The following is a 24,962-nucleotide window of genomic DNA, read 5'->3' on the forward strand; positions in this document are numbered from 1 at the left end:
AATTCTCAAGGTGATACTCATCAGACCCATAAGCTGCATTTATCTGATCAAAATTCTTACATGGCACGTAAAGATTTCTCTAGTACATACTTCGAAAATCCTAAAAGAGAAAGTAGAGTTATGGCTAAATTCAACTGAGTGATAACCTAAGCTCCCTTCTATCCTCAATCCTGTGACACTTCTCAAGGCAGGCAGTGACACATGATGCTGGTGTTGCCTCCAACACAGGCATCATGAAAGAAGGGCAGAACACACTCTTGGTTTTTAGGTTATTGTTTTGTGTCTCAGTCCAGGGTGGAAGAGATTTAAGAACTCTTTTTGGGGGCGCCGGGGTGGCTCAGTCGTTAAGCATCCGCCTTCGGCTCAGGTCATGATGCCAGGGTCCTGGGCTCGAGCCCCACATGGGGCTCCCTGCTCAGCGGGAGGCCTGCTTCTCCCTCTCCCACTCCCCCTGCTTGTGTCCCCCTTTCGCTGTGTCTCTCTCTGTCAAATAAATAAATAAAATCTTTAAAAAAAAAAGAACAACTCTTTTTGGGCAGGATGTGTTATGTTACTTACCCCATCCCTCTACCCTAGTAGATAAGAGCCTCAGAACTGAGAAGAAGAGGGGCGCCTGGGTGGCTCAGTTGTTGGGCGTCTGCCTTCAGCTCGGGTCATGATCTCAGGGTCCTGGGATCAAGCCCCTCATCGGGCTCCCTGCTCTGTGGGGCGCCTGCTTCTCCCTCTGTCTCTCCCACTCCCCCTGCTTGTGTTCCCTCTCTCACTGTGTCTTTCTTTGTCAAATAAATAAATAAAATCTTTAAAAAAAAAAAGAACTGAGAAGAAAGCAAATAGAAAAGGGAACTTAGAAGATGGGATCTTGGAATGCCTGGGTGGTTCAGTTGGTTAAGCATCTGCCTTCAGCTCAGGTCATGATCCCAGGGTACTGGGATCAAGTCCCATGTTGGGTTCCTTGCTCAGCAGAGAGCCTGCTTCTCCCTCTACCCCTCCCTCTACTTGTGCTCTCTCTTTCTCTCTGATAAATAAATAAATAAAACCTTAAAAAAAAACAGAAGATGGGATCTTGTGGTCATGATGAGAGGAAGCAGCATTGGGTAGCAGTAGGGACTATGCCATTAGAGGCCTGATAGGGAGTTGCCCCCCTAATGAATGGCAGTAGGGATGGATGAGAGGGTGACTATATATCCCAAAGAAGGCTGCTGCAGAATATATCAACAGCCCAAGAAGTAGAGACCTCCCCACCACTGCTATTTCAGTCTTGCGTTAACTCTAGAGTTCCAAATCAACATGAGGGGCATGATGAAGGGAAGAGGTGACTCTTAAATCTGATTGAATTTAACATGAAATCACACACACACACACACACACAACATTGAATTGACTGAGTTCACGTGGATAAGGCTAGATTGTTTTCTGCTCTCAGGGAGAATGGTGACTTAGAAAGAAGTAAGTCCAGATATAGGCAGTGTAACCTCCAGAACCTTGTCTGTCTTGCTATGACTGTGTACCTAGCACCTGGCACCTAGCACAGTAGCTATTTGATAGGTATCTGTGGAACATATAATTATCCCTTGCAGAAAATAATGCATGATTTAGAACTTTCCTAAGGGTGTTAAGCATCAAAACAAGTTGTGAAATACTGCTTTAAATATTTGACTATTTCATTTCTTGATCACATGCTACTACTTCCATCTTATTAATGGTGTCTTTTCCCCAACTTCCTCTGCAACTATACCTGCTGAAATCCTCTCTGTTCTTCAATGCTCACCTCAAATGGTCCTTCCTCTTTGAAGCTTTTCTCCTCTCACCCCTCAGCTGGAAAAGAATGCTCCCTCTTCTGAACAACAGTGTCTCTGTGTACCTCTTATAGAACTTCTTGGAACTTCTCAAGGTCTATCTTGTATCATATTGTTACAGAATGAATAAGCACACCATGAGCTCTGATCATTCTTATCTTCACTCCCCCGCCATCTCTGCAGCACTTTACAGTTATATATATTTTTTAAAGATTTTATTTATTTATTTGACAGAGAGAGAAGGAGACACAGTGAGAGAGGGAACACAAGCAGGGGGAGTGGGAGAGGGAGAAGCAGGCTTCCTGCGGAGCAGGGAGCCCGATGTGGGGTTCAATCCCAGGACCTCGGGATCATGACCTGAGCTGAAGGTAGATGCTTAATGACTGAGCCACCCAGGTGCCCTACAGTTATATTTTTTTTAAGTAAACATTTACAAAACAAGTATTTACATTTTTCCATAGTATGCTTATTTCCCTTCTTTTAATGAACATAATATATATATGTATAGTTTAAGAAATGATTATGAGTGCCCATGTAACTTCTACCCAGGTCAAGAAATCAAACACTGTTGGGGGGCCTGGCTGGCTCAGTTGGTTAGAGCATGTGACTCTTGATCTCAGGGTCATGAGTTCAAGCCCCATGTTGGGTATAGAGATTACTTAAAAATAAAACTTTTAATAAAAAAAAGAAAAGAAAGCAAATATTGTTAGCAGTTTGGAAGACACCCCCAAACCAGATGCTTTCTCTCTGACAACCCCTTCTTCTTCCACCCAGAATTAAACCAGGGCTGGTATTGAGCCAGCATACTCTGATGAGGTATAAAAGCTTCTGTCTGTTTGGATTAGTCAAGGTTTGTGTCATACCAGCTGTTAAAATTTTTGAAGATCATTCCTGTACATAACCACTATCTTGACTTCTGTGATAATCATTTTGTTGCTTTTCTTTATAGTTTTGCCACTTACAGATGCAGCCATAAATGCCTTTGCCTGTTTTTGAACTTTCTATGAATGACATCATACAGTATTCACTTGTCTTGCTCATTTCACTCAATATTATGTCATGTATGTAGCTGTACATAACTGTCATTTTCATTGATGTATAATATTTCATTGTATGAATACATCACAATTCATTCATTCTCCTGTTGATGGACATTAGAATGGTTTCAAATATTTGGCTATTATAAATAAAACCTAGTATGGACATTCTTGTATATGGCTTTTGGTGCACATATGATTATTTTCTAGGATATACTATCCTGGTGGAATTACTAGGTCAAAGGTGTTGCAAGTTGGGCTTTCCAGAAACAAAAGCTGAGATGGAGTATTGAGTGCAAGATGTTTATTAGGGACTAACACTTGTGGAAGAAATGTGAAGGAAGTAGGATTGGGCAGAGGAAGAAGATAAACTGTGATACAAGTCTGACAAACCTTGAGCTGACTTGGCGTGGAGCTTTGGAACAAGTAGTGCCCATCTGTGTGTTCTGCATCAAACCTCACTCACTCTCCTGCCTTACTCATTCATCTTAGGAGGAGCATGACCTTGGGCAAAGCAACTCTCTGCAGCTAAGGTAGACCCTCTAGGAGTTGGCAGCTGGAGGCTATCTGTTGATGCATTCCCCATAGCTGTGCAGAATGTCCTTCCTTGAAGGGGAATCAGAGTGGCATCTCTGTTTCTCTATCACAAACCATGATAGGGTACATAAGTGTTCCGTTCTAGGTCATAATACCTAACTGGCTTCCACAGTGGTTGTACACCTTACCCTCTCAACTGCACTATATGGCAGGAATCAGTGAACACTGCCTGATGTCAATATTTGTATGCCCTTCAACCTAATAATGGTTTTCATATTTTTAAATTGTTCAAAAAATCAAGAGAGGAATAATATTTCATCATATGAAATTCAAATTTCAGTGTCCATAAATAAAGCTTTATTGGAACCCAGCTATTCTCATGTGTTTACCTATTGATTTGGCTGCTTTCATGCTACCGCAACAGAGGTTATTGTGACAAAGACCTCGAGGACCAAAAAGTCTGAAATATTTACTATCTGGCCTTTTACAGAAAAAGTTTGCTGATCTCTAGTCTAGGTCACTGGTTCTAAGGTGTGGTCCCTTGGCCAGCAGCATCATTATCACCTGGGAACTTGTTAGAAAGGCAAATTTCGGGGTGCCTGGGTGGCTCAGTTGGTTAAGCATCTGCCTTTGGCTCCGGTCATGATCCCAAGTCCTGGGGTCGAGCCCTGCATCGAACCCCGCATCGAGCCCCATCATCGAGCCCCACAAGAAGCCCTGTGTCAGGCTCCCTGCTCAGCGGGAAGCCTGCTTCTCCCTCTCCCTCTGCTGCTCCCCCTGCTTGTGCTTTCTCTTGCTCTCTGTCAAATAAATAAATAAAATTTTTAAAAAAAGAGAAAGGCAAATTCCTAGCCATACCCCAAACCTATTCAGAAACTCTGGGAGTGGGGCAAGCCACCTGAGTTTTAACAAGCCCTCCAGGTGATGCTGATGTATGTGTTAAAGTTTGAGACCATTGGTCTAGGCGCTGGGCAAGGACCTAATCCATTTTCTTTGCGAGCCATCACAGTCCTTCATGTTTTGTTCTACCCATAGTGGGTAAGCTGTAAAAGAGCCTTCAAAAGTGTTCTATAAATATATTTTTATGCATGTGAAATCCAGCCAAAAGAGACACCTAGGTCAAAATTAGAGGAGGAAAAGTGGGAGAAACCACAGAGGGCAACATAAAATCTTAAGGATATATGTGGAGGGTGGAGGGCACAATGAAGGCTAGGGAGCCAGCCCCAGCACCCCCTTTCCTTCCACCTCATTTCATGCAGCCTTTTAACAAAGATGAATCAGATATGGTCCTTGTCTCAAGGAGGTCATGTTCTATGTAGGGAAGTGTCTTGATCCGCTTCTCCCTCTTTTACTGCTTCTCTCCAAAACTTACTTTTCAGGAAGTGTAATTGCACCAAATTGCTGACCCTAATAAATGATAATGAACAGAAAAAATTAACTTGGCAGACAACAGTTTTGCTTTATTCTCCCTTTCGTTCAGGACTGACTTCCAGACGGATCTTCTCATGTCCTGGCTTTTCCCTTGGCTCAGTCTGATGCCCAATGCATCACCTTCCTTTTTTCTTCTTGTTAACGACCATCCATTGAATGCGTATTACATGCTAAGACAATGTTAAATGTTTTACATATACTTTTACATTAAATCCTCATAAAGCCACTCTGAGTTAGGTTGTTTTAAAATTGTTATTTTAATTCCAGTTAGTTCTGAGTTACATATTATATCCATTTTACAGATGTAAATCTGAGGCTCAGAGAGGTTAAATAATTTGGTAGCATTTGAACTCCAAGTCTTTCTGACTCTAGAGCTCAAGTTGGTAATAATTATGCTATTCTGCCTCTAATAATATTCACCATGTGCTTTTAGCAAACCCAATTCAGATTACTTAGCATGTGTTACATGTTTTAGGGCACGCTTTGGTGTATAGAATTCCAGGGTGGGAAGTGTTTGAAAAATTGGCTATATCTTTTTTCAGAGTTAGGTTTTGTGTGATAATTTTTTTTAAAGATTTTATTTATTTATTTGACAGAGAGATAGAGAACACAAGTAGGGAGAGTGGCAGGCAGAGGAAGAGGGAGAAGCAGGCTCCAACTGAGCCACCAGGCACCCCTGTGTGATAATTTTTAAAAGTAGAAAAAACCTTTTACATACAACTTAAAATGATAATGTCAAAAATAGCTCCTTAACCAGGTAACATTATTGTAAATAGCCCAGTAATTTATATTCCTTCTCTTATTTTGCACATTAAATAACTGCACTGTCTCTTTAGTGTGAAACTGTTCTTTCCCTTTTTTGACTCATCCTGTCTACTAGTTCCTACTCCATCTGTTAGGGATTATTTCAACCTGTGTACTTTTGAGCAATATTTTTCAATTAATCTTTTAAAATGTTATTTATTCATTATATAAGTATAAACACCTTCATCAAGGAAAATTAGAAATAATAGAGGGACAAAAAATAAGAAAAAAAGTCACCCATAATCCCACCACCTTGCTACAACTACTGTTAACATTTGGAGTAGAACTTTTAAGACCTTTTCCTTTGTGGAAATCTATTTGTGTAAACAGTTTCTTTCTTCCTTTCTTTCTTGCTTTTCAAAAATGGGATCATTCTGTTTTTTTGCTTGCCTTTTTTCACTCAACAATATATTAGGGGCCTCTGTGATCATGACTGCAAAGGAACAGGGAGCAAGGTCACAAACTGGCTCTTACACAATTGGCCTAGAAGAGAGACATCTATTCTACTCCTATCCTATTAGGCAGAATTTGTCATATTGACTTGCCTTGATGAAAACGACCTAGGAAATGAGAGGAGACACATGATTATATAATGTGGAGCTATAAAAAGTCCAAGAAAGACTACTAATCTAATATGGAATGATTTCCACTATATGTGGAGAACATGACATAGCCAGGTTTTGGTGTAAAAATGGGAAATACAACCAAAAAGAATACTGAAGTGGCTACTTGTTGGGAGCAGGAAAAAGATAAGACAGTGTTGTAGTAGAGATTCTATGAGTATATATTTAAACATAATTTTGACTGTTGAGACTCAAATACTTAATTTTTTTCAAATACTTTATATATACATAATGAAACAAATAAAATGAAAAACTTGAAAAACGGAAAACAAAAGATCTATTAGCAGCATACTTCCATGCCAACAGATACGTACTTCCATAATCATTCATAATGATTGTATAGTATTCCATTTACGAATGTTTTGTACAACATTTTGCAAACACTTCCTCTTGCACATTTACGTTGTTTCAGTTAGGTTTTCCCTGACCCTGCACTGTGTCCTGAGTCCCAATACTCTTCTGAGAATTTACTTTGGGTACAAGCCATGCAAGAATCCCAAGTTATTCTCTAACCTCCACCTTAACAGCAACTTTTCTGTGGAATTAAAGCAATTATCTGGCTGTGCATACTACCAGAGCCTGAAGAGTGACAGTGTCTCCTCATAAATCCAGAGGGAACACTATGGAGACAGATGGCAGAAATATTTTTAGTAATTTTCTCAGTATGATTTCTATTGTCAAGGAGGAAGCCCTGTGAAGAACAGAGAACTTAATAAAGGTGAAGTGGAAAGATGAAGTTTGGAGCCAGCCGGTCTGGGATTTGAATCTGGCTTTTGTCACTACCTGTGAGACCTTAGATGAATTATGTAGCCTCAGTCTCCATTTTCTGATCTGTAAAATAGGGATCATAACATTTATTTCATAAAATTACCAGGAGGATTAGCAATATCATATGTCAGGAATCCAGCACAGTGCTTGATGCAATAGTGGGTGCTCAAGAAATGGTTGATGCATACTAGCCATTATGATTACCTTTTCTTTAATATACAGAGCACCAAGGAAATATCACATTTTCAAAAATGCCACTATCATACATGTCTTCAAGAAGAATGGTGAGAAAGTTTACTGCTGTGAACAGAATTGTTACTATAGTTTTAAGTAAGATACTGTGACCAGAATCCTTTGTCCCAGCTTCTGAAGAACACTGATAAGTGGGATCACAATGTAGTTTTAAGTCATACTGTGGTTTCAATGATAAATTCCAGATACAGGATAAGAGAATGAACACCAAGTCTTTGACCTTGCCTTCATGAACTTTATAAAAGTACTTAATACCACCACTGCACACGCATTCTGGCAGCTACTGAATTTTAACTTCTGCAATATTCACAATCTGCCAAAATGGATGTATTGTTCAGTAGAATAAGATTGGTTGAGGTTCTCAAATATGGCTCCAAGGTCCTCTATAAAATTTTGCTTTGTTCTCCTACCTTACTGGAGTATAGCAATTAAAGACCATTTCAAATGAAAAGACAAAATAGGAGGAAGTAGTAGCAGATAGAGCAAGGTGAGTAGGTTCAGAAATGAGGTGACTCTTGTTGAACAAAGTCTACAGATCATGAATTTTAGGCAGATTTGCAAATAAGGATAGCACATGCTCTGTAAATAGCAGCTGTTGCCACAAGCCAAAGGGCAATATTTACATGAATCCTGAAGCAAGGTCTATGGACCAAGCATTGACCTTTTCAGCCAAACTCATTACTTGGTAGCACTTTCATCCATGTCATCCTGAAAAAGTAAGGATCACATTATACATACATGGAAAATTGCCAACATACAAATATGTTCTGTCCCCCAAATTAATTTCTAAATTATTTTTTTGGAACTTGGAATACATTTCCACAGAAAAGGTATTATAAAGGGATGTGAGTTTCCCAGATGTCCTCACAAAATGCATTTAGCTCACAATGTAACCCAAATACCCTACACTGGCAATGAGAAATACAATGTAACAAAGTATCTTCACTAGCAGGAACACAGAGTACACAAAATGTATTTACTGACCCCCTTTTCCTTTGAAAACCCTGGCAAGGAAAGGGGAATTCTATTCTCTTATAGCTATAGTTTGGTGAAAAAGAAATCTTCCATTCTGCTTGTCTAGAAGGATCCTTCTCAAGTCAGGTGGATGCATGCATTGCAGCATCCTTTGCTTTCAGTCCTTCCGGAACGGAATTCCCCACCAAACGACTTTTAATAACTGAGGAGACAGAACAGTTGGAGGGGAAGGGGTAGGACGTCTAACTGGAAGTCTCAAGCTTTTATTTGGAGACAGTTCAAACTCTGTGGCTCATTCCTTAATACGTCTGCACGTTTAATAGAAAAAATAGTGTTTCAAGTGATCAGTTAAGTGACTTAATTCGGTCTCACTTTTTGACTAAGGTTGATGCTCCAGAAATATGAACCATTGTTATACTGAGACTCCCTATACCCATTGCATAGTACACAGGTGTACTTCAGGATGGGAAACAAGGGCAAATGATAAGAACATAATGAAAGTAAAATCAGAGCAAAGCTAGCACCCCCAGTCTCAGTGGCACACTCCTTCAGTCACCAGTGTCTTGCTCTTTTCCTCTAAAAACTTCTCTGTGTTTCTGTGTAAAACCAGTCCCTGGACAGGATCTCACACTCCTTCACACTAAGGTGTAAATGACCAATAGTAGCTAAAATGTCACAAGGATTTTGCATACTAAGGAGTGGCAGCTTTAAAACAAAAAGGAATTTAGGCTACTATCTCCAGGAAAAAGAGATATTTGGGGGGCAATTGTGTGCCTTCCTTCCATTCACAGAAATCATACTTGATTTTAGTTGGTAATTTAGGAAGGTGTGTTGAGGGAAAGTAATCGTGATTTCTTTACTCTTTAAAAAGCATTTGCTTCACTTTGGAAATTGCAGATTTTGTGATTGTTGTTTGGTCTACTGTTTTTGGCATGTTTTGCTGTCTTTCCTCCCTAATGACTGAATTTAAAAACTAAGATGTAAATCTTCCCATAATTGATCAAAATAAATAGTGAGAAACAAAAATAATAATATTTAATAATTGACATTGCATACTGTCCCACCCTTTACAAAATGCTTTTATATCCATGATCATGCATATTATTGGTATTTAATTACTACTTAATAACAGGGGTACAAAAGGAACACGCACCAAAAAACTCACAATAATTCAATCCAATTACAAATATTGGGTACCTACCATGATTTGCCCCAGGTTCTGTGAGTCCCTTGACCTTGTCTCCCTGCAGGAGTTTTACAATTCAGTGGTGAAGGTAAAAGAAGGGCCCCTGCACATTGGCCATCTGAGAAGTATCAGAGTTGCAAATAGAGCAATATACATAAAACCCTAGAGTCATGCTCTGCCTTGTAAGAGAATGTTTGCAGCTGCAATCAGGAGATTCAAGGAGTGCCTCTCCTGCAGAATTTACAAAGGTGGGAATAGCACCACCAATCCCCCTTTCGAGATCTGGGAAAAGGCAGTCCCCAGAGGGGTTCTGGGCTTTGCAAATGGTGAGAAAGACCTTTTGCAGTGCAGTTACAAGCAGAGGAAAAGTTCTTTGTGCAAGAAGGGGAGAGCGCCCTGAGGTACAAAGAGCAGATTTAAGGGAAAGAGGATTCCTTCTGCACACATCTGCGAGGGGAGCTCAGGCTGACTGTTGGGGGCGTGTGGGAAAGGAGATTTTTAGGGAGCCGCGGGCTTGTGGGTTCCCGCCTCTACCCCAGTCCGCGCCCCACACTCAGGCAACAGTTGGTCGTGCGGGGCCGGCCCGGGCTCTGGGTGGGGAGGGGGAGTCTCGCGATCGTTGAGGGGGGGTGGAGGAAGGGGGGAGGGTGACGGGGGGAGGCCATGACGTAGGGTGGGTGGACGGAAGTGGGGCAGGGTTGAGGGTTATTTAAAGAAGGGGGGGCTGAGCGAAGGGGTTGGAAGCGGAGTGATTCCCCACCCCTGCTCCATCTAGCTCTTTCCAGTGCAGCCACTGCCGCCGCCCAGGAGCCCTCGTCCCCTTCCTCGTCCCCCTTCTCGTTCCCGCTCCAACGCCATGGAGCCGGACTCCGCTGCAGTGGCAGCCACCGTGGCAGCCGCTAATGCGACCGCCACAATCGTGGTCATAGAGGACGAGCAGCCGGGGCCATCCACCTCTAAGGAGGAGGGAGCGGCCGCCGCGGCCACCGAAGCCACCGTGGCCGCGGAGAAGAGCGAGAAGAAGAAGGAGGTAAATAGGAAGGGGGTGTGTGTGTGTATGTGTGTGTGTGTGTGTGTGTGTGTGTGTGTGTGTTGAACAAATCCTGAGCCGGGCCCCTCCGAGGGGCCCAAGCCCTGACCTTTCGGCGCCGACAGGTACCGGCGGAGCTCCACGGGGATGGGGGCCGAGGGCGCGCTGGGGGTGGGGGGCGGCGGAACAGTCTAGCATTCGCTCCCCTCCCCCTTTCCTCCTTGCCGCCTGGAGGGCGGGGGCGGGGCTGGACGCGGGCGCGGCGCGGGGTGGAGGGTGCCCGTTATCCCGGGAGTTGGGGGCTTTGGAGCCCCTGGACAGCCCCCGGCCCCATTCACATTCCCGGAACTGGGGTAACAGGGTGGGGGATGGGGCTGTGCAGGAAAAAGCCTCCGCCTCTCCCTCTCCTCTCGCTCGCTCCCTCTCCCCCCCCCTTCCCGTCGGCCTCTGCCTGGGAAATCTGGGCCCTTCAATCCCACACCCGCGCAAAAGGGGTTCTGCTGGGGCTTATTTTTTTAAATTTGAATTTTAAGGTGCTGGTGGTTGGGAGGCGGAGGACGATAGGAGAGACTTGTTTTTTTGAATGACAATGTCGGCCTTTTAGGTAGCAGCAAAAAAATCATCCCTTGTTCGTTTGGTCCCGCCTGCTGAAGCGGGGGTGTCACCCCGAGAAAATGAGCTCTCCGCGTCCTACCCGCCGCCCCCCCCCGCCCGCAATCCAAACCCCAAGCTGAGGAATCGTGGACGCTGGCTTAGGAAAATTTCCAACGTGTGCACCCTCACCCTCTCCTGCCCCGCCCCCGACGGTATAGTGTTTCACTCCAGGGCCACCCAAATGGTCCCCCAATGGGGCCCCAAGCCTTCCAGGCTTCCGCCTCCCTCTCCTAGTGGGCGCTGCTGGCTCCTGGACACACGCAGGGTTTTTTTTTAATTTTTATTTTTCTTTAACCCAGCGTCGCTAAGATGAACTGCTGCTAACATACATAAGGGGACCGCTCAGATACCTTATTAAAGCCAAATCTAGAAAATATGTATTATCTCCATAAGGCATATCTCATATGGACCAAGACATGCAAATGAAACTATGAAACACGTTCAAAATTTCAAATGAAAAATAGGATGGGACATAAGTATTGTTGATGTATAATAAAATGTAGAATGGATCGTTTATGGATGGATTTTTTTCCATTTATGAGTAGACATATCACAATTAAAAAAATGGTAGGTAATTAAAATTATGCTTTAGAGATCTCAAGTGGCTTTGTCTGAATCATTACCTGATATGATACGACCAAATGAAAAGCTTTTGAGGGAAATTAACAGCTTTTGCCGTGAGTTAATTTTAAATGCAGCAGTTGTTTTAAGTGACATATTTTACTGTTACAAGGTTGACTAAACAGAAAGACAATTGTAGTGCTAAGTGAAAACCATAGAAAACATGCACATTTTAAGATCTTTGGTACCTGGATCAGTAAGACAGTATTGTAAAGATGGGTCAAATACCAAGTATCACTATAAAATCAAATATTGGGGAATTCAGACATGAGTCTAGGTGCCTTTTATTCCCTAGACTGGGCAAATGTAAGGGCTAAACTATCTTTTGTATGGCAGTAAAGGTTGCTGAATTTCCAGATTGTGTAAATTCTTTGAATTGTGAAAAGATTGGGAATCAGTAAAAAACCTATGTAACAAACACTGAATTGATACATAGCTATTCATGAATTCTGTAACTTCATCAGAAATTGCCTAATAATACCTCATTTGTCTGCTCAGCATAGGGAAATGAGGTGTTGCATGGCAGGAACTTTCTGAATACCTGAAGTTTATTACTCCAGTCATTGCATCTTTTTTATTTTTCCTGAAAAATCTAAAGAGTACCAAACCATCCACTTAAGTTCTTTCATTTGTATCATTCCTTCAAATAAAGTAATTTGGCACACACACCCACAAAATCTAAATAGATCACTCCCTTGACTCCTTAAGTGATACACTGAAAGTGCAGATTAACCTGTTCCTCATGTTCATTAGTTATTGTACTCTGGAAGTGATACAAAGGCATTTGAGGTGCTGTTTCCCCTCAATTAAATAACCACTTCCCAGACAGTTCCAGTATTGTGTTGATTTTCTTAATGATTTTTATCTCTCCTCCTTCAATTGTCAGGCTGTTAGCTATCATTTTTTACTACTTTCATCAGAGAGAATTTATAATAAAGGACATAGATGTTATAAAGCCATAAAACCATTTAAAACAACTGTAAAAATACAAAAAGACAAAAGTACAAGTGATGCAGCAGGCAGAGGGAAATAATTACACCTGAATAGTAAGGAAAAGGGATGTTATTGCGGTGGAACTCATGTTTCAGTCCTGGGTTTCTGCCATCCCTCCCTTCCTGCTGTTTACATTGTCCCTTCCTCTAGTGGTCCTTCCCATGTCATTTGCTGCTGCTTTTCTCTGTAGCAGGTTATGGAACTTGCTAGAATTGTGTATCAAAAGAAAATCAGCTCTGAAGAAGAGCATTTTGTGATGCATAATTAGATTGACTTGTGACATTCAGCGACAGAAAGGTATTTTTGCGTATCTTCTGGTTCTTTTTTTTTTTTAAGATTTTTATTTATTTCTTAGAGAGAGAGAGAGAAACAGCAGGAGAGGGGAGAGGGTCAGAGGAAGAAGCAGGCTCCCTGCTGAGCCGGGAGCCCCATGTGGGACTCCATCCCAGGACTCCGGGATCATGACTTGAGCCCAAGGCAGTCGCTTAACCAACTGAGCCACCCAGGCACCCTATCTTCTGGTTCTTGAACTTACTTGGGTTTAAGTGATTGTTGGTTAACCTAACACTGGAAGTTGGAGTTGGTATTTTTGGTAATGAAAACATCAAGAAAAAGGTCATGGTCTTTAAGACAGGGCATCCTGATGACCTTGTGCTGTATTCTCATGGCATCTAAACTACCAGATAATAAAATCTGTAAGAAATTCATTAGAATATCTTAGTCACTTTTTATCTTGTGTGAGAAGTGTATTTTTAAAAAATATACAAAGGAGAAGGTTTAGAAGGTAGGTATTTTTAAATTTGTTGTGGAAGATAGTGCCAATTAAGTAATTACCCACAGCTTTTAATAGCACTGCTCAAGATTAGGAATTTTTAATCAGCATATAATTAAATTTTATGGTATTCTACCACAAGGTAGGCAAGAGTATTGAGTGAAATTTTTTCTAATTAAAGCTTTAATTTTTCTATAAGTAAAATCTATGTCCCACATTATTAGATATACACTTGTGTATATGAGGGGAAGTAATTTTGACTGTTTTGAAAGTTAGAAAACTACATATAGCTTTTCAGGTAATGATAAAGGTGTGATTTTTTTTTTTTTACCCAGTTTTCCTTTTCGTGTTGCTTTGAAAATAAAATCAGATTTATAGTATATGTGACAGTTTGAAAGTGTGGGATCAAGGGAATTTTAGCAGTTTTCTATCCTTGCCCATCCAGGATTATATTCAAAACATCCCACATAGACGATATATACATATGAGGTGCTTAAATCAAGATGGCTATTATTTGGGTTAAGAATGAACAGTATCTGATCAGTGCTTCAAAGTAGAACCCTGACAAGGGTCAAATTCCATAATCTTCGTTTGGATTTTCTCAAAATAGAAATTTCAGTAAATGTTGGAAGACGTACTCATGAACTATCGGAGTCATGTCTTTTTTTTTTTTTTTGAAGATTTTATTTATTTGACAGAGACACAGCGAGAGAGGGAACACAAGCAGGGGGAGTGGGAGAGGCAGGCCTCCCGCAGAGCAGGGAGTCCGATGTGGGGCTCAATCCCAGGACCCCGGGATCATGACCTGAGCCAAAGGCAGACGCTCAACGACTGAGCCACCCCTGAGCCACCCGGGAGTCCTGTCTTTCTTATGTTTAAGATCACATTCTGTTGTTGATTTAGGACCTAAGTTTTCAGAAACTGGTTGACAAAAGCCATGATAAAATGGACATAATTTCTTTAGTTTTCACAAACATTTGTGTTTTGACTTGTACAAAGTCTGTGTTAAAACTGAAATACTCTTGGCTCTGGTACTAAGGTGTAGATTTGTGTTTTTATTATTTTATTTCTCCATTTCTTACAGGGAAGGAGGTATATTTTATATGCCTATTTATATTTACAAGTACAAGCTTATCTTTACTAAGGATGGCATGCATGAAATAACCCTCCAGATAATTTCAGTATTTTTAAGAAGCTGATTTATGCCAGTTTTCACTAAATTACAACTTTTTAAATATCAAATGTTAATAGTTGATAGCATTGAGAAACTGCTTCTACAAAATGTTTATGTAATATGGTTTAAAATACTTTTCTTTCCAGTTGGAGAAAATTAACATAGATCAAAAGTTTGAAACTGTACTGTTTTATTATTTAAATAGAAATGAACACATTGCATTATATAAAAAAGTTTAAAAGTTCTGATTAGAATATGAAAACAATAAAAAGTGCCTTTTCAGGAACAGAAACCACAGTCTTCTTCTGAAAGTCTGGCTTAGTTCCATTACATAAAGAAGTGTTTCTGAGAATTAATATTTACTTTCCTTGAATTTTTTGGTTTGTGGTTGATAATATTAGCATATTCTAGATTTTAAATCTTCTATTCAATGGTTATATGCTTTTTTATGCTTTAAATTAAAAAAATAGGTGAAAAGGCTCAATGTTTCACCTTTTGGTGTTTAATTAATGTTATTTCTCTGGTTTTAAGAATTCAGATTTTTTTATTGGACCTCAGGTGCACAGAACTGGATTAATTATAAGCCCTGCTTCATGACATGCTCTCATCATTGGTCTATGTGTGGTCCATGTTTATTTATTTATTTAGTATTTAATTACTTTTTATTTTCTTCAAATGAAAATGTTGACCACTTTTAAGATACTGCTTTGTAATTTGATGGCTTATTTTTTTTTTAATTCTAGAAAAATGTTTCTTCGTTTCAACTCAAACTTGCTGCTAAAGCTTCTAAATCTGAAAAGGAAATGGACCCAGAATATGAAGAGAAAATGGTAAATATATTCTTGGGTAGGATAGTGAATACTGTAGTTGATTTTTTTTTTCTTACTGAAGTATAGTTGATACTCAATCTTATATTAGTTTCACCGTAGTTGATTTTTACAGAGGAGATGTGAAAGATTGAAAAAATTCATGTGTATGTATAATGAATACAGGATCATAGATTTTAGAATTGGAAAGTAATTTAATATATAATCAGTCATAATAGATTTTTTTTAAAAAATATTTTTTTTATTTGAGAGACACAGAGAGCACAAGCCAGGGGGAGGGGCAGAGGCAGAGGGAGAGAGCAAGCAGACTTCCTGCTCACTGGGGAGCCTAATGCGGGGCTCGAGGCTTGATCCCAGGACCCAGAGATCATGATCTGAACCAAAGTCAGATGCCCAACCCACTGGGCTACCCAGGCAGCCTCATCATAATAGATTTTGTTGAATAAATGAATCTCTTTGTTTTCAGATGAGAAAATAAGGATCAGAGAAACTATATGGAATAGTTGGGAACAGAAATCATATCTCTTCACTTTTGTTCAGTGCTCTTTATCCCATAATAAGATTTTTAAAAAGATTTTATTTATTTGAGAGAGAGTGTAAGAGAGAGTGTGAGGGGGGTGGAGGAGGGAGAGGGCGAGGGAGGAGACTCCCTGCTGAGCAGGGAGCCCAGATCCGCCATCCACCTCATCCCAGGACGCTGGGATGATGACCTGAGCCAAAGGCAGACACTTAAGTGACTGAGCCACACAGCTGCCCTTAAGATGTTTTTTTTAAAGATTTATTTATTTATTTGACGGAGGGGGAGAGGGAGAAGGAGAGAATCCTCAAGCAGATTCCCTGCTGAGTCCAGAGCCTGGTGTGGGGCTCCATCCCAGGACCCTGAGATCATGACCTGTGCTGAAATCAAGAGTTGGACACTTAACTGATTGAGCCACCCAGGTGCCCCAGATTTTTTTTTTTTTTTTAAGATTTATCCATTTATTTGAGAGAGAGAGAACAAGGCACACAAGCAAGCTGGGGGAGGAGTAGAGGGAGAGGAAGAGAGAGAATCCTCAAGCAGACTCCCCACTGAGTACAGAGCCCAGAGTCCATACTCTGGGGGCTGGATCTCAGGACCCCAAGATCACGACCCAAGCCAAAACCAAGAGTCAGATGTTCAACTGACTGAACCACCCTGCTACCTCCATCATAAGATGTTTTATGCTAAAAATATTGTATCCACTAAGTGGAAATATCTGGCACCATCAGTATGGCTGAAAGAAAGCAGGTCGCAAAGCCAGACTGATATTTGTTTCTTCCTCTCTTCTTGCTTTGGATGTATTAATGAATGTTACACATTGTAAAACATGTAATATAGTAACACATTTTCTGGAGGACATTTGCCTGGTACCTGGAAATATTACATATTTAAGCAGTATAATCTCAGTGATGCCCACCTACTGCTTTGCCATATATTTAATTTAATTTTTCATTTTTAAAAAATTTTTATTCACTAAAATCCATATTTTAGCTTTCATTTTAGTTGGAACTGAACTTTTTTGTTGAGGGGTTGTTTTGCAGTAATATAAAAATAGTAGAGATGAAGTATATTTTTTGGCTGCTCATGGTGATTTTACCAAAATCCATGCCTAAATGTCTAAGGTCACATCTAACGCAGACAGTTAATGTTTTAACAACTCTAAAAACAACATTCCAGTGAGGATAACATAAAATGGAAAAGTTTTGGCCTCCTTCCAATTTCTGGTCTGAATATATTTGTCTAATTCTTGTGTTTATGTTAATGAACTCTTGTATGTTTCTGGTGTTATTAATTATGCAACCTTCATTAGCAATCAAATATTCTCTACCCTGTGGTCAGAAAGTGATTGGGAATTAAAAAATAATTTTCATTTTTTTCTTTATCTAGAATGATGTATACATCTTTTGATCTTCTAAGATTTTTTAGTGAAGTTTTATTTCACTAATGTGGTATAAGTTATATGCCCTTTTACAATTTATTGAGAAATTATAATACATACCAATTTTAATAGTTAATATATATTAACTGTTTTACTTACATGTGTGTATATATTTTTCCTCCAAATCCTGCTCACTTTGGGGACAAACTTTTTATATTATTAGCATAAAGTGCAATTTTCCAGGGGCACCTGGGTGGCTCAGTTAAGTGTCTGACTTTGGCTCAGGACATGATCTTGGGGCCCTGGGATCAAGCCCCACATTGGGCTTTGTGCTTGGCGGAGAGTCTGCTTGTCCTTCTGCCCTTTTCCCCACTCTTGCACTCTCTTTCTCTCTCTCTCTCAAATAAATAAAATCTTTAAAAAAGTGCAATTTTCCAGATCATTGTAATTGAAGAAAAATATTTATTACATTGTTGTACCACGCATTCACAATATTTTGAGACAAGATGACACTGTATTCTAAGATGTTAATAATTATTCCTAGATGCAACTTGAAAATTCTTAAGAGTTCAGTTTACGGTATGTGTATATCATAGCTAATAATTTATATTTCTGTATTTAGGATATATTGTATATTATGATGCTTTATTTTGTTCACTAGGAAAAGAAAATCATTATGTTTTGGAAAGAGGATTTGCGTTTTGGCCCTGACTCTTTAAGCAGGGTACTTTTTATTGGGGCATTTACTGCTTTTAGATCACTTGGCTTCTATTCAAACTATCTGAAAATGCCATTTTCAAATTCTGCTTACTAGCTATGGGAACTTGGGCAAGTTAGTTACCCTCTCCATACTTTACTTTTATCATCTGTAAAATGGAGAGAATATTAGTACCTACCTCATACGTTTATGAAGAGAATTAAATGAGTTAGTATGTTTAAAGTACTTAGAACATAGTACAAAGTAAAAGGGCAATATAAGTCTTTGTTAAATAACTTTGAATAAGAAAGAAAATCATTACTTTTTCTTTTGTTTTGTACATTAGAAAGCAGACCGAGCAAAGAGATTTGAATTTTTATTAAAGCAGACAGAACTTTTTGCACATTTCATTCAACCTTCAGCACAGAAATCTCCAACATCTCCTCTGAACATGAAATTGGGACGTCCTCGAATAAGGAAAGATGACAAGCAGAGCTTAATTTCTGCTGGAGAGTACGTTGGCATCTCTCTCTACTTTATTCCCTCACTTCCTCCTGTCCCCACCTCTCCCTCCTCTTATATTCTCATTGCCTCTTTACTTACTCAGTATAATTCTGTATTAAAAAAATAAGGTTATTGTCAGTGTAAATAAGTTTTGGAGGCAACTATTTTTTCTCACTAGAAATCAATAAAAATGTACACTGGTTCTACCAACTTCTAAGCAAGACCTTAGATAACTCATTTTTTTTTTCATGACAGACATTAGCAATGTGTAGTGACTTAATTGACAGCTTAGCATTTGGGCTGAATATAAAGGTATTTCTTTTCATTTCAGCTACCGCCACAGGCGCACAGAACAAGAAGAAGATGAAGAGCTGCTCTCAGAGAGTCGGAAAACATCTAATGTGTGTGTTAGATTTGAGGTGTCACCTTCATGTAAGTATCTTATTACGTTGGTATTTTTTTTCCAGTTTGGTTTTAGAAAAATTGTACTTGATTATATATTTTTTAAAGGTTTTATTTATTTATTTGAGAGAAAGCGCGCATGAGAGAGCACGAGGAGGGGGACAGAGGGAGAAGCAGACTCCTCACTGAGCAGGGAGCCCCATCTGGGGCTCGATCCCAGGACCCCAGGATCATGACCTGAGCCGAAGGCAGATGCTTAACCAACTGAGCCACCCAGGCGCCCCTGTACTTGATTGTATTAATGAAAGTATGAGATGTCTTGATTTCTTTTTCAGATGTGAAAGGAGGACCACTGAGAGATTATCAGATTCGAGGGCTGAACTGGTTGATCTCTTTGTATGAAAATGGAGTCAATGGTATCTTGGCAGATGAAATGGTAAGGAGTTGATAGCTAAAAACACAATCTCAGTTACCAATTTTTATGTAAATTTGAAATACCTGCGCTGTATTGTCCCCCTGAGGCCTGGAGGCTAATTGCTTTATTAGGTACAATGTAAAAAGCATTTGTAAAGTCTAGAATTGTTTCTTTAAGTAACCTCTAGAACATATACTTTCACAGGCTACAAATTCTTAGTGCGATTTCCTCATATGGTTTAAAAAACCTCCTTGTACTTTTGTTTTTGTTTGCACTTTGGCTTCCAGGAAACTCAGCCAAAATGAATGCCAAAATGGAGACCCTGTGTAACATAATGGCCAGCCCATTATGCCTTTATGCCTTTTCCTATTCTATACCTTCTAATCTTTCCTTGGCCCTTCTTTATTTCTATTTTACCATTAATTTATGTTCCTTGTTTTCTTTTTTTTAAAAGATTTTATTTATTTATTTGAGAGAGAGAGAATGAGAGATCGAGAGCTTGAGAGGGAAGAGGTTCAGAGGGAGAAGCAGACTCCCTGCTCAGCAGGGAGCCCGATGTGGGACTCGATCCCCGGACTCCAGGATCATGACCTGAGCCGAAGGCAGTCGCTTAACCAACTGAGCCACCCAGGCGCCCCTATGTTCCATGTTTTCATTGTAGGCCACCTGGAACATTTTCTTTGTAGGCGACCTGAAATCCTTTTGGTAATGAAGTGGGGGTATATAAACCAAACACTAAATGAGTGCATGAATAAACCAAACAATAAATGATGAAACCATGAATGAATGAATGTAAGCACCTCAATGTGTGAGCATTCAGAAAGGACTAGATGGAATAAAAAAAAAGTAAAGAGCAATGTTGAGTCCTGTTATAGCAGAGTACCAGGTAGGACCTGGGAAATAAGCTAAGGAATGATGGGCATATAAATAAAATGACCAAAGAGAAAAAGTAAGACCATTTAAGATGCTAATTCAGCAGATCAGGGGAGTACATGAAGGCCTACATTGGTATTTTAAGACCAAATGAGTAAGATGGGATTTAAGAGAGTGGGGTGGGGGAGTTCTAGATTTTTATGACCTAGTGATACTCATATTTATGTGACTCTGGAGCCATATTTACATGACTATTTATGCTAAGTAACATGTAGTGTAGTAGTTGATCCCATAGATGCTGAGCAGCTGTTAGGTGTGTGGCAGGAGGTCCTTTAAATCAAGGGTCTGTAGGTCCTTATATTTAGTATTCTGGGTTGGAGACTACAATTAGCTCAGAGGGGGAGGAGCTTGGTTAATTGGATAACAGAAAGACCAGGATTATTTGCCCCAAGCTCCTCTTGGCTGCAGCCTGTCTAAAGGATCTAAAGAGCCTTCATACTGAATTTATGCTGATACCAGATACTTTTTGATTATTAAAAAAGGGAAAGATACTTTAATAAGGAGTCTAGAAAATTTGGAAAAAATCAAGAAAAAAATTGAAAGTAAATTATAATTATGCTTCCTAGAAATAATCACAGTTGATATTTTGGCATATTTCCCTTTAGTATTTTGACTCCAGATGTGTTTGTTTTACATAGTTGCGATCATATTGTATGTATAATTTGGTATTCTGATTTCTTCATATTCATACATTTTTTACATAATTCAAATATTTATAAAAATGATTGTTAATTACTCTGTAACAATTAATCCTGGAGAGTTACCATAGTTCTATTCATCTCCTCCCTTATTGCGGGTCATTTGGATTGATGTGTAGTATGTAGTATATATTTCGTATATTTAGTATATATGGGTTGATATATATGTACTATGGTATGTAATAATACTGTTGTAAGAACCCTTGTAATTTAGTTTTCCTGCACCTTTCAAATTATTTCCATAGGATTCCTAAAAATGGAATTACTTGATTAAGGAATTTTATTTCATTTTATTTTATTTTTAGATTTTATTTATTTGAGAGAGAGAATGAGAGAGAGAGAGAGCACACGAGAGGGGGGAGGGTCAGAGGGAGAAGCAGACTCCCCTCTGAGCAGGGAGATCCTGCGGGACTCGATCCCGGGACTCCAGGATCATGACCTGAGCCGAAGGCAGTCGCTCAACCAACTGAGCCACCCAGGCGCCCTTGATTAAGGAATTTTAGATATTTTAAGGTTTTGATGCATCTCATTAAGTGAAATATTAGATGGGATAAACCCTATAAAAATAGTTTAAGCCTAGGTTTATAAATGCAAATATATACCTTGCATAGAGATAAAGCCAAAAACTCTTTTATTTTTTATTTTTATTTTTCTTAAAGATTTTATTTGTTTGACAGCGCGAGGGAGCACAAGCAGGGAGAGCAGGAGTAGGAGAGGGAGAAGCAGGCTCCCCGCTGAGCAGGGAGCCCGATGTGGGGCTCGATCCCAGGACCCTGGGATCATGACCTGAGCTGAAGGCAGATGCTTAACCATCTGAGCCACCCAGGCACCCCCAGAGACTCTTTTAAAAGGCCACACAGCATGGAACATTGTTCCCTTTCTCATCAGTTAGGTGGTGGGTTCGTGGTGTTCAATATGCTATTTTTTTTTAAAGATCTTATTTATTTATTTGACAGAGACACAGTGAGAGAGGGAACGTAAGCAGGGGGAGTGAGAGAGGGAGAAGCAGGCTTCCCGCCAAGCAGGGAGCCCGATGCAGGGCTCGATCCCAGGACCCTGGGACCACGACCTGAGTCGAAGGCAGACGCCCAACGACAGAGCCACCCAGGCGCCCCTCAATATGCTATTTTTTAAAAAAGTTCACCAGACCAGGTCATCTCTAAGGCCCTTTCTGGCTGCAGAGTTCTTTCATGTTCTGTTCTTTTATGGTTCCATAGGTCTTCAAGGGTGTGAGATGCAAGTACAGAGAGCCACAAGTCCCTTGAGATTCATAGTCTGAATATTTCATGCCTGGGCTATAATAATGTTGGGGGCAATGGGAAAGAAAGACCAGTGTCTAAGCAGGCTGATAAGGGAAATGAGTGTGAAACACATACACATGAAATCCCTAATTTTGGCTCTAGAAAAAATTATAAAGTAGACTGCTTGCTCCTTTAAGAGGAGCAACAAAGCAGCCTTCTACCTGCAAGTCCCTGGTTTCTTTTTGTGCACACAGTAAGTACAAATTGGAATGGTTATTCACTTAAAAAAAACAAAGGTCTTTAAATTTTTCCCTATGTGACATAGTTGACGAATGTCTTTTGTAATGTTATTACTAACAAAATGTTTCATTAAATAAACATTTATGGATTTTTTCTTTGTAATGGTAATGCAGGGTCTTGGTAAGACTTTACAAACGATTGCTTTGCTTGGTTACCTGAAACATTACCGAAATATTCCCGGACCTCACATGGTTTTAGTTCCAAAGTCTACTTTATACAACTGGATGAATGAATTTAAACGATGGGTCCCATCTCTCCGTGTTATTTGTTTCGTCGGAGACAAGGATGCGAGAGTAAGTGAGAAATAGGTTTAAAGAGACCATCAAGAATAACATCATTTCTGGGGTTAAGTTGCCTACTATTACCATAAAAGACATTGAAGTTGACTGCTACTAGTAAATAACTCTACATTAAGGCTCTGTTTAAGTGCTTTTTATATATTAATTAATTCTCACAACACTCCTGTGAAGTAGATGTGTTACTTATTAATAACAGACAATCCATTACTATGTTTATCTGCATTTAATTTCAACTAGGTCATTAACCTCAGCATTTTTGAGTTGCATTTTAAATATCTTTTTATAAAAAAAGTCCTTATTGACAGTGTATCTTATCAGTGACTCTATCAGTTGTGCTATTTTGACTCCAAAACTGTAATTTTGCATGACTTAATTTTTTATGTTTAATTTTTTTTATTTTTGACTTTGACTTGGTATACATGGACACATGTGTGTGCTTACACACATGAATGGAACTTTTTCTATTTGTATGGAGAGCCTTGTGTTTTGTGTTTATTCATAGACACAGCTTTCAGTTTGGTCTTTGAATAGAAAAATACATATCTGCATACATTCTTAGATATTAGAAATTCTGGGCTCTTGCTTAAATTAGCCATTTGTCAATCTAGTAGGCTACAATTATTTAGGACTGTAAAATTAATCTAAAATAAATAAATTATGCAAAAATATCAAAATGAATAATCAGCTTAGAAAGCATATTATTAAACTTTGCCTTTATTTTGCCTCCAGAGGACATAGTTTAGAGTAAAGATTTATTCTATTTTACATATTTAGATACGTTATCAAAAGATATCCTTAAAAGAATGGTAGCATAATGAATTATGTAATTTTATTCTTATCATTTTGCTTGAAGAAAAATTACTTAAATTTATTTAAATTTAACTTATAAATAATTTAAATATTGAAATACTGAGCTCATAAATTTAGAATTATGGGCTTGATTCTTCCCTATGCCTAATATTTCCCAGTGGCAAATTAGTTACTTAGAACTCTTTCTAATCACTGCTGTTCTTTCCTTTTTAAAAAAGGTTTTATTTATTTATTTATTAGAGAGAGAAAGAGCACGAGTGGGGGGGAGGGGCAGAGGGAGAGGGAGAAAGAGAAGCAGACTTCCTGCTGAGCTGAGAGCTGGACACAGGGATTGATCCCAGAACCTGGAGATCACGACCTGAGCCAAAGGCAGACACTCTCAGGTGCCTCTCACTGCTGTTCTTTGATGTAATACCACTCCTTATGAAACTTTGCATTTCTAAAGTACTGATTTTTGGCTGAAATTATTTCTTAAAGGTCATAAGCAAAAGAGAAATATCTACACTTGTTTCCAGGTATCTCAGTAAAACTGTCAGTGGTTTTCAACTATATTGTATGGAATCCAAGGATTTAATGAAGTATTTCTTCACTTTTTTTTATGAAGATTTTTATTTATTCACTTGAGACACAGAGAGAGAGAGAGCATGAGCAGGGAGAGGGGCAGAGGGAAAGGGAGAAGCAGGCTCCCTGCTGAGCCAGGAGCCCGATGTGGGGCTCGATGTGGGGCTCGATCCCAGAACCCTGGGATCATGACCTGAGCTGAAGGCAGATGCTTAACCATCTGAGCCACCCAGGCGCCCCTAAAAGAAAGAGTGGATGTATTTAATTTGTGACTGTCCTATCTCTACCCCATGGGAGGTTGGGATTTTACTGGCAGCTTCAAAAATTTTTTAATCTTGAAAACCAATCTTCAAAGTCAGTGTTTTTCATATTGCCACTTGTTAATATTGGGAATTCATGTTGGTGGAGACAAGTTTTTAAAACATTGAGATACAAAAGAATGGAAAATGGCAGAGTGTTTCACTCATGGTGGGGATATGTACTGCTCCTTTTTTAAGGATTGCAACCTAAACTATAATTTTACTGTGGCCCATGGGCGAAAGAGTTTGCAAACTGGTAATTATTAATAACATAAATAATGTACTATATTCAACATTTAGAGATTGATGTCAGTATGCATAGTGAAAATCCAGATTATTACTTATAGACAGATTTGAATCTTGGGATATGGGATAGATATATTGGGTCTTTATAGTTTCCTGGCCTTTTGTAAATATTTTATGAG

The 24,962-nt window shown here is 39.4% G+C and overlaps 1 protein-coding gene and 1 non-coding gene across 3 annotated transcripts in view; both read left to right on the forward strand.

Annotated features, from left to right (window-relative positions):
- Positions 1-2,371: 2,371 nt before the first annotated feature.
- Positions 2,372-2,445, forward strand: TRNAK-CUU (transfer RNA lysine (anticodon CUU)). The gene has a single exon. It is a non-coding gene; the product is annotated as a tRNA-Lys (tRNA).
- A 7,820-nt stretch (positions 2,446-10,265) lies between these two features.
- Positions 10,266-24,962, forward strand: part of SMARCA1 (SNF2 related chromatin remodeling ATPase 1) — a 73,372-nt gene continuing 58,675 nt past the window's right edge. For both annotated transcript variants that reach the window (XM_028122732.2, XM_028122733.2), the window contains exons 1-6: positions 10,266-10,439; positions 15,397-15,483; positions 18,422-18,588; positions 18,911-19,011; positions 19,317-19,417; positions 22,682-22,861. In XM_028122732.2, coding sequence (XP_027978533.1) covers positions 10,266-10,439; positions 15,397-15,483; positions 18,422-18,588; positions 18,911-19,011; positions 19,317-19,417; positions 22,682-22,861 — 810 coding nt within the window. The remainder of the gene's footprint in view (positions 10,440-15,396; positions 15,484-18,421; positions 18,589-18,910; positions 19,012-19,316; positions 19,418-22,681; positions 22,862-24,962) is intronic.

This window comes from Eumetopias jubatus, unplaced genomic scaffold (assembly GCF_037043125.1).
Source record: "Eumetopias jubatus isolate StellerSeaLion01/CBP00866 unplaced genomic scaffold, mEumJub1_p1.0 scaffold_11, whole genome shotgun sequence".
Taxonomy (NCBI): Eukaryota; Metazoa; Chordata; class Mammalia; order Carnivora; family Otariidae; genus Eumetopias; species Eumetopias jubatus.